At 35.7% G+C, this 10,419-nt stretch overlaps 1 protein-coding gene across 1 annotated transcript in view; it reads left to right on the top strand.

Moving 5' to 3' along the window:
- The window catches only part of PRSS12 (serine protease 12), an 87,946-nt gene extending 77,527 nt beyond the window's left edge, over positions 1-10,419 (top strand). The window contains exons 12-13 of the mRNA XM_072405767.1: positions 3,989-4,269; positions 5,536-10,419. Of these exons, the coding sequence (XP_072261868.1) occupies positions 3,989-4,269; positions 5,536-5,843 (589 nt within the window). The 3' untranslated portion in view covers positions 5,844-10,419. The remainder of the gene's footprint in view (positions 1-3,988; positions 4,270-5,535) is intronic.

The following is a 10,419-nucleotide window of genomic DNA, read 5'->3' as shown; positions in this document are numbered from 1 at the left end:
AGAGAGAGGTTGTCCAGAAAGTCCCATCAAAATTTTTTGATTGGGCCCCATGATATAAATTTACACACCTGTATAACAGCTTATACGTTTATTGAGGGCAAATGGTCTGATCTCAAGTGTACATAGGAGCTTCATCCATTCTTCACATTGAACCTAAAACTGACTACCAGCCTGGCAGCAATTAAATAAAATTAATATTTTCAGGACTGGTTGCTATTACCTGATGACAGCGGTAATTTTTCATTGGTAACAGCGCTCTGTGAATAATTATCCCGGTATGTTTGTGTCTACTCTGCCCTTCTAATCAATGCCAGGGTTAGACTGATTTATGTTATGCCCTTTATTCAGCAGGGTGATGCCAGGGCAGCAGAGCATGGCAAGAAATTATGTTTTTGTAGAAGAAATAAATTTTCTTTGTAAATTATGCATTACTCCATGACCCGATGACTGCTCTGGTAACACTGTGTGCTGCGCCAGAGTTACATCTCTTTCTCTGTAAGAATAGATGAAACAGTGCCAGTGTGGTATATGATGACAGGACATAACATTTCTCGGCTAGTGATAGCATCTTGCCTCCCTCGCCCTTTATTCTTGGAACGCACTTTCTGAAAATGATTACATCACTTTCCAGATCTGTGGCTCGCCAATAAAGAGATTCAGCAGCGTGCCAAAAGCTCAGAAGCAATCTGAAAATTAGAAACAGACAACTGCTGGTATAAAACCTCCATAAAATCCCAAATAAGCCAGCGATAATAGCACAAATGATTCTTGCCTCATGGTTTTGTAAACACAATGGACACATTTAATTAAATAAGATGAGTGTCATTGTCACTAGCAATGATATAGTGTCTATTCAACAGGAATACAGATGCAGGGATGGAAATGTTACATTTGGTGAGAACTTAATTAGGTTAAAGGTGCCTGGAGCTTTAGTATGTGACAGGGTTTATAAGTATCTAAAAAACGTGGAAGAGAATCATGGGCACTGCAGGATGGATAGATGGAAAGATAGATTATTAAATAACTAAAATTAAGTGACCTGTAGTAATGTAGTAATAAATATTACATTTCAAGATTTTCTTTGTATATATATCTGTCAGAATACATTATATTATAATTGAGCCCGGATCCTGAATGCCTTTCAATGATATCAGCTCCACTGAGAGAATGTAAGACATGCATGTCTTTTTAAGCATGTGATACAGTATAAAACAAGCATAGCTACTGTATATATATATATATTTCAATGAACAATAAAGAAGGTTTACATTTATATCCAATACAGGTAGTCCCTGAGTTAAGGACATCCGACATATGGACGCCTCCTAGATAGTAACTGGGCTTCCCTGCTCACTCGTGTGCAGGCCGGAGGCATGAAGGGGGAGGGGCGGTTTGCATGACTTGCAAAATAAATCTTTTGCTAAACCACAGCTGAGGTTGTGGGTGATCTTAAGAGTGGAGCTGATCTGTAGCATCTTGTAACTCTTTGATGACCAGAACAAACTCTGCAGATGTTTCTTTTTGCATATCAAAGCACAGCTTGCTCCAGAAGTTAATGAATGTCTAGGCTCCATAAAGATTTTTTTTTTGCTTTGTTTGTGATTAACTCTCAGTGAGGATTTTATACCATAACTGACCCTTACTGCCTAATAATATGTTGAGACAAGCATCAGTCCTAATTGCATTTAATAAAATAATGTACCTGTTTCGACTTACATAAAAATTCAACAAACCTACAGTCCTTATCTTGTATGTAACCCGGGGACTACCTGTACAGCTTTTATCTACCCCAGGGAAACTTGAAATACATTTTGGGTGATAAAATCAATTAATTGAGGGTTGATGGGACAAATGCATTCATGGTGGTGATGGTGGGGAAATAATGCCTTTTGCTGTGTTGCCAAAATGCCATCCTTCTAGGTAGCTAAAAAGCCAAATTGGCCTCTGCCAACCCAAAACTGTGCAGGCATGAAGTGGGAGGTTCAAGGAATCCCTATCAAACACTGGAGGTACTCTAGTAGTCAATGGAACCCTGGTTGAAAATGGCTGATCTAATATATATATTTCTATATTTTGAGATCAGATAGTACAGAAATCACAATACCACATGCAGAAGTGTTTCTTTTATCATCAGATACAAAATATCATCTTACACATAATGATATCACCAACCTGCAAATGAAAAATCATTTTTAGAGTCTAATTAAACTTTGCTGATAGCAATTATTATTATTATTATTATTAAACAGGATTTATATAGCGCCAACATATATAGCAATGAGGGTTTTCCTATATTAGGCAAGTATGGTCAATTTGCATATTTGCACATTATGGCAGAATTACATGCCAAAGTGCCCCACTTTAGGTTGTGATGAGCACCAATCCCCTGACTGCTGCCAAATTAATTACAGGCTCAGCGTTTTTAGACACATTCATTAGCCATATTGGGACATGCAAATAAAATTATAAAAATAATAAATCAGGGAACTAAAACTGGTAAATAAAACATGGGGAACAAAGTTAGAGATACATATGCAGATCAGACATCATGTCAGTAAAAAAAAGTTTGCATCAAATTCTATCTTACGATATCCTGTACCAATGTGCGCTGCTTGTATAAAATGTATTTTTAAAAAATCAGATCATTTAAAGATACCTCAAATATTGAATAGTGTGCTGTTTTATTCTTTGGAAATTTTAGGCCAATTACAATGATCTGATTTATTAGTTTTATTTCATGGAAATCTGTACTCCATGTTCTTGTGTAATTTACTTATGTATAGTGTGCCTTGTGTAAAATTATATTAGATTCATATATACACCTTTCATTTATCTGCTCAGAATTGTTTTTATTTTACAAATTTGATTTTACAATCTAGTAAGTATACTTTAGAAGGTAGAATAGAACATATTCACAGATTCCATGGAGAAAAAGTACATAAACTGTAGGTTTATATATATGTGTGTCCTTTTAGTTACCATAAGGTGTAAACATTATATTTTGCAGTTTATTTGTCATTCAACTTTATAACTTAAAGCTGACCTGTCACCAGATCTTTTACATTTTACTGCTCCTTCTCCAATAAGCATGTCCTTTCTGCAATATGACCCCCTCTCTGCTTAAATTTTTGTAATGCAGAACATTAGATTCAAGTTTCCACTTTTAGAACAATATAAACAATTCAGCTCTTTTTATCCCAACAATGGTTAAAGGGTAAAATATTCATCAAGTAGTGGAGTGATCATAGAAACAAAGAAGGAAAAGAGAGTGTAGAATTGTTTTTTTTATATAATGTATCATGAAAAAACAAAAAAAAAATACCTCTTTATATGCAATAATACGGCATAGAGACAGGATTGAATCAGCCTTCAATTGAAGTTATTTATATCCATTGGCATGTAAATTTACAATTGCTGCCAGTTCACTCCCACATCAGTAAAGGACACTGCTATGGTATTAGTTAGTACTGTGATCTCCTTTAATGACCGGAAGTGGTTAGCATTCCATAACAGCCATCACTACCCTGAATGGAGTGATAATAAACATATAGCAATGTAACACCCAGAACCTGTCCTAAATAGTGCTACTAGACATTTTCTGGTATTTCGTATGTTGTAGAGTGACAGCACTATTAAAACCATATTTTCAGAAAAAATGTGTATGTCGTTTATTCTGGATACAGATGATGACCAAGTGCCTAAAATGTGATATGGATTGGAATACTTTGATACTGAATGAATTGTTCACTTTGTGCAAATTCTAAAACCCCTAAAAAGAGGGGTAAAGTTGACATGTAAACTAGTTTTGGAGCTTGTCAATATGCCTCTATTGTTAATAATAAAAAACGGTCCAGAAATTTAAACATGATTTAATATATTGGAAATCTGTAAATAAAATCTTTGTTTGATAACATGTAGCACTGGTAATTCCTTATGTGAGATTAATATAAAATCCTACAACCACTCTCCTTTCATGTTTTTCTTTTAGATATGGAAACAGTACTCGTAATTATGTGATAAGAGTTGGGGATTATCACACACTTGTCCCAGAGGAATACGAAGAGGATTTGGGAATCCAGCAGATTATTATCCATAAAGACTATAGACCGGATGGAAGTGATTATGATATTGCTTTAATAAGACTACATGGAGCATCAGACCAGTGCGTGCCATTCAGCAGCCATGTATTACCAGCCTGTCTACCTCTGAGACGAGAAAGGCCGCAAAAAACAGCATCAAACTGTTATATTACAGGATGGGGTGACACAGGTATGTGTTTTTTTCCCTTACAACCTGTAATTGGCTTTACTGGGGATAAATACAATGGGCTTTATTTAATGTTATTTATTTATTGTTTGCTTTTGCTTAATAGAAAGTCATTAGACTGGAGACTTTTTTCTTCCAGTTCAGAAATATTAGAATACATGCTCTTTTTCAATATAAATCCCACATAGTAACCCCTACCTACCCTCTGTACACCCATCTCCAAATAGTCGCTTGTCCATCGGAGAGAAGGCTTAACCTGTCTTTCCCACCCCCTCTTCTTGTGTCTGCTGCACAATCCTCCAGCAGTGAAGGGACTTTGGCTAGGTACACACTTGCAATGGTTCTTGTCCAATAATCAGCCCATGGCTGATATCGGATGAGAATCTGGCGTGTGTACAGTGCTCATCGTCCATTGTCCAAACGGCTGTCCTTGCAGATCCACAGATGATGGACGTCGAAGGATCATGATGGAAGTGAAGGGGGGAGATTGCAGCAGGGTGCCGCTCCGTCCTTCTCCCCCTCCCCTCTCCATAGAGCAAAACGGTGATGTGATCCTTTCCAACAACAATTATTGCACGTGTGTACATAGCCTTGGTCACTTCACTTGGATTACACTCACCTACCCAACGTACATTTGCCAAACATAGCTAAAGCATATCATTTCTATTTCGTTTTAAAATATTTGTTCTCTACTCTCACCATAGGGGTTGTTTATCATTTTCCCAAATTTAGAGGAATGAATATAGAATGTCTAAGTTATACAGTAAAAAATATGCCTACATTTGCTAATAAATATTGAACCTCCCTATGCTCCCAAAAAATGATCCAATCAAGTTTAAAACAATACCTGAGTGGTTGCATTTAGACTTTATACATGACTAAAAGACTTGGGGTCTCAATGACGATTTATCAATGAACTTTAAATTTTCATCTCTAACAGGGAAAAAAAAACTTGAGCAGTCTTTTCCGAAAAAATCCCTGAAAACACATTAACTGCTATAAAGTCTCTCAGGAAGTAGAGCTGTCAATCATGGTTGTGTTTCTTGAAGTCGTGCCCATTATGGAAGTACATCAGTCACTGACAGCCTTGTTCTGCCAAATGTTTCTCTAGACTCTCCTCTCTGACCTCATGCAGGGGCTGAGATCCATAAAATAACAACAACTCTAGACAAGCTGGCCAACTGCTGGTTTAGAAAATAATTGACATTGAAATGTTGCCACTTAAAAGTATGCATCGTAATTTGTATGCTTTTGTTGCATTTTTTTTAGGTCGAGCCTATTCAAGGACTTTGCAACAAGCGTCTGTGACTTTATTACCCAAACGGATTTGTGAAGAGCGATATAAGGGTCGCTTTACAGGAAGGATGCTTTGTGCGGGAAGCCCTCCTGAGCAGAAACACGTGGACAGTTGTCAGGGGGACAGTGGTGGTCCTTTGGTGTGTGAACGAACTGGAGGCAGCTGGGTTGTATATGGAGTGACCTCTTGGGGCTATGGCTGTGGAGTTAAAGACTCTCCTGGAGTATACACAAAAGTGTCCGCTTTAATACCATGGATAAAAAGTGTGACTAACTTGTAAAGATCATAAAAGCCCGAATGTTTCCGAGCCAGACCAAACTGTCATAGATTTTACATTGACAGCAAGGGACTCTAAAGCTAGTATATTGGGATTTCATATCTAGGCTACTAGCTTGTGTTTAAAATGTACAGATTATTTCCTTATCAGTAAGTATGCCATGTTGTAACACAATATGGAACTGGTATTACCTCTTTGTAGCTGCTGATAATAAAATGACAAAAGGTCATACCTTTATTTTAGATCAGAGCACTCTTTTAGACAATAAGATTTGTTGGACAGCAAGAAAAGAAAACTTGAAAAAAAATGTAAGAGAAGGCCAGGTGAAAGGTATAGATCATCTATTGTATCGTTATATACATAGGCTAGAAATGATTAAAAGCCAATTTTCCATGTTCAGAAAAAGGTGTTTTATCAGTTTTTAACAAATGTTATATTGTATAGTTTTTAGCTATTTGTCAGATTTATTTTATGTAATGGACAATCAAACAGATTAATAATTCAGGTTTTGCAATATGTTTATCTAGAGAGCCACATAACATAACACAAAGGAGTGAAGGAGACCAGCAGATAGCAGTTTTCCTGGGTGGTGTTAGCATTGCCTACATGACCAATGTGCAGGGTACATTTTCAAATCATTATAATCCTCATCACTGTATCAAAAACCTTTCAAGTCAACCGGAACAATCGTCTTTAGGATGCTAGCCAGGGTTTGGTTCTAGATCAGAAATTTCCTAGCTCCCCCCATGGGAATTAACCAGTTAGAAATCTAGTTTTGAAATCTAATATAATGAAATATAATGAGAATATTCACCATTTCTCAAAATAACTGTGAATACCATAGTATTCCTGACCTCTGTTAGTAATAAAATACTCACTAATATGTCCGAGCTGTGGGTTTAGAAGGTAGAAGAGGCATAAATGCTGGTCTCCACATTACAGCGCTCAATGCCTGAGCAACCTATTGTCAGACACAGGATATAATACCACTTGGGAGCAGATAGCCCATGCAGATAATGACTTTCAGAATATCAGTATTTGCATAACAATGTTTGCAGGATCCAAAACTACAGACAGGTGAATGACAGAATTCTAAATGTAAAGTTGGGCACTTTATGACCCCTATTAATATTATTATTATTATTAATAATAATAATAATAATAATAAACAGGATTTATATAGCGCCAACATATTACGCAGCGCTGTACATTAAATAGGGATTGCAAATGACAGACTTGATACAGGAGGAGAGAACCCTGCCCCGAAGAGCTTACAATCTAGTAGACCCCTACCCATTTCATGCGTATTACAGGTACACATAAAATGATTTTTGTATACATTGCAATATTTAAAAAAATATATGTTAAGTAAGCAATCATCTAAGCCTGCCGAAATAGATTTAGGAAAAAAAACGAAAGTTATGATTGAAGAACTATGAAAGTTGCCACTGGTGATCTTCTGTAGACTGGAAATTTGTCAATTTTTTTCTTTAACTCTGCTGGCAATCCCAATATACATTTAGTAATATCATAATGAATACAGAAAGTATATTAACATGTAAGAAATTATTTATTTAAATATAATTTGTTCTCCACTCTTTTGTTCTCTAAATTTCCAGAATTCCAAGAGTGGAGAATAGAAGTATGGTCCATTCACATAAAGTAGTAGCAGAAAATGACCGCTAGGGGCCGCTAGCGCTATATACAGTATAGACGTATGCAGGCTATTGTGTCTGTAGACATGCACGTAGCCTTAGCGGCCCCTGTTGGCCACTTGCCACTACTACATCGTAAGTGCCAATTTCATTATCTCTATTGTAGCCTAGTTTGACAGTTACCTGTAGTACATTGGTCATCACCAATTGGTTTTGGTAAAATGGTAATCAATTACTGGAAAACAGCACAATAAAGTTAAAAGGGGCTTTATTTAGAAAACTGGTGGTCATGCTAAAAAAAGTGTTCTTTTTTTAGGTAAAATCCAATTTTAAAATGCTAAAAAACATTGGTATGAATAACACTGCTTTTTTGGTGAACATATTTGCTCTCTGTATAAATAAGCCCCCAGAGAGTTGTTACTAGGCTAGAATTAGCCAAGTTCCCTCTGTGATCTAGTTCTGTGGCCCAAAAATAACTTTGTGTTAATTTATGTATTTCCTTCTTTTGTTGTCTAATTATAAATGGCACATATATCAGCTGAAATAGAAGGTGTTAGGAAGCCGTATATAGAACAAAAGCAGTTACAAAATACTACAATTACAACTTAAAAAATTTGTAAAAATCTCTATTTTTATTGCAAGAAATTAAAGCTGCTTGCAGATTAATTAAAAGTCCCTGTTGTCAGATAAAAATATATTTCATTCTTATGACATGCAGAGATTTGGTGAAATGATGGTTTAGCATCACGATGTGCCATATTACTAAAAGCATTTGATACAGTCATTTATTTTTATAGCTCTTTTTTTCAAGGGCCATTGCAGACCTTTTGCACTAATATTATGTACCAATCAGTTCACCATGAGATTCATAGATATTCATTTTTAGAATCACTGCTACATCGCTGATTCAGCCCATAGAGTAACAATATCATATTTGGTTTAGCTAGCCATTAACATTAGCACCTAGAGAAAAATATGTGATACTTATGACATGGTATAAACTTGATATACTTTATCCTGTTCATTGAAATAGACCAGGCATAAAGCACTGCCATACCCCTGTATAGATCTAATTGGAAGAATCTTGTTGGCTGTGCAAACCCTGTACTTTCCTTTTCACATGTTGGAAATCCATTCTATCTGTTAATGTAACTTTGTGTCTGTGTGTAGCTGCAGCAATATACTGCAGGATGTTTAATGCCATTTCAAATATCACATCGCTTAAAGCATGGAACACTTTCATGAGCAGCCTACACTGAAAGGTGAATCATTACTGTGGTTCACTAGACAGCGACAAAGCTACAAATGTATATTTAGAAATATACAGCAGAATCTTCACTCTATGTTTTATTGGTCTCTTTTTAGTTACAGCATATTTTAAAGTTCTATTTTATGCTAAACAAATTCAGCACGGCAGAGTTTCACATGAGTATAGGCTTTATACATATACATTTATGGCCATTACATTAAACTTAGGATTTACCCTTCTTACCTAACAAAACTTGAGCTGGGAAGGAAAAACATTATGTTTTATTTCTGATTTGACTTTGAATTGTCCAAACAAAAAAAAAACTCCAGAAAAGGACAATTTAGAGTAAAATACCTTTTACAAATATATAACGCATATTTTACTGTACCCCATTCCTGCCCCAACATACTAGTTTGAATTTGAGTGTGAGAGTGCCCAGGCCCTTCTGTACAGCCTATAGCTAGATATTTGGGGTTTGAGCATGAATGCTTTATATGCTTTTTATATGCCTATGGCTGCCAGACTTGGGGTTGTGGTGCTGCCAGTACTGTGCTGCTTTCTGTTCTCTTACACAGGGACACACACGTGCAGAACAATAATGGAGTAAGATCATCTGTAGGAAGACTAACTAAACCGGAAACTAGTCTTTTGCTCCCTGCCTGGTTTGTTTAAATCTTGCAGAATTCAGATGCTTTTTTAATCAAGGTCAGCTGATATTGATATCCACTAAGGTAACAGTTGGTAGCTTGCATTGGTTGTGTCTAGGATGTGTCTGATATGTAAATACTCACAGGAGAAAATATTAGGAGCCAAATCTATTTCTGATGGATAATCAGGTATTTTGTATTTTAAAGTAATAAAATATGGGGGAAATGTGAATGTATGTACATCATGTGGTTTTTTTATTTTTTTTACTTTGCCCTTACATTACACTTTAAGTGAACCTGTTGTTTGCCCATGGAAATGGTAATGGTTATTGCTATGCTGCGGTAAAGGAGTACAAGTAAAAATACAGGGGTTCAATCTACTCTGTAGAAGATGGAATTGGCCTGTAATTATTTATCCATTCTATTCAAAATGTGTTCAATTACAAACATAAGTACTATAGTAAAGATACCCATTCTTGTGCAAGAAAATGTAAAAAAAACATGATTTTTGTTTGCACATAATTAGATGACTTAGAAGTCTGCAGAGCTTACCTCATTCACTATGCTAAGTGGATTATCCCTTGCAGAGTGACAATTCACTCTGTCTAGCTAAAAGCTTAAAAAAGTAAATGAGCCACATTGTGTTTTTAAGCAACACTGATGTTAAGTAAAATACTAGTCCTTGGAAAATGAGTTGTCTATAGATGAAGTATATACACTAGTCTTAATTTCTGTCGTTAATGATTGAAGTTCTTTTGCATTGTATTATTGCTGTCACAATCTGGCATTCCATATTTATAACATGTTTAGTTCCAACAGCTTTTCTAAAGCATATGTCTTTATTGTAAGGACTTTGAAATGTGGTGCTATTTATATATACAACCCTGTGTGTTTTTTATTGTATGTTTATTTTGTACATTATTTGTACAATTTCTTCTTTAGATGCCAAGATTATTGTTTGATTTCTTTTTTAAACTGATTCCTTCCAAGGGTTTTTTAATGTTTGCAACAAATAAATGGAATGTTCA

This window comes from Pyxicephalus adspersus, chromosome 3, assembly GCF_032062135.1.
Source record: "Pyxicephalus adspersus chromosome 3, UCB_Pads_2.0, whole genome shotgun sequence".
NCBI lineage: Eukaryota > Metazoa > Chordata > Amphibia > Anura > Pyxicephalidae > Pyxicephalus > Pyxicephalus adspersus.
Note: the sequence above shows the minus strand (reverse complement) of the source record. Positions and strands in the feature narration are given on the sequence as shown.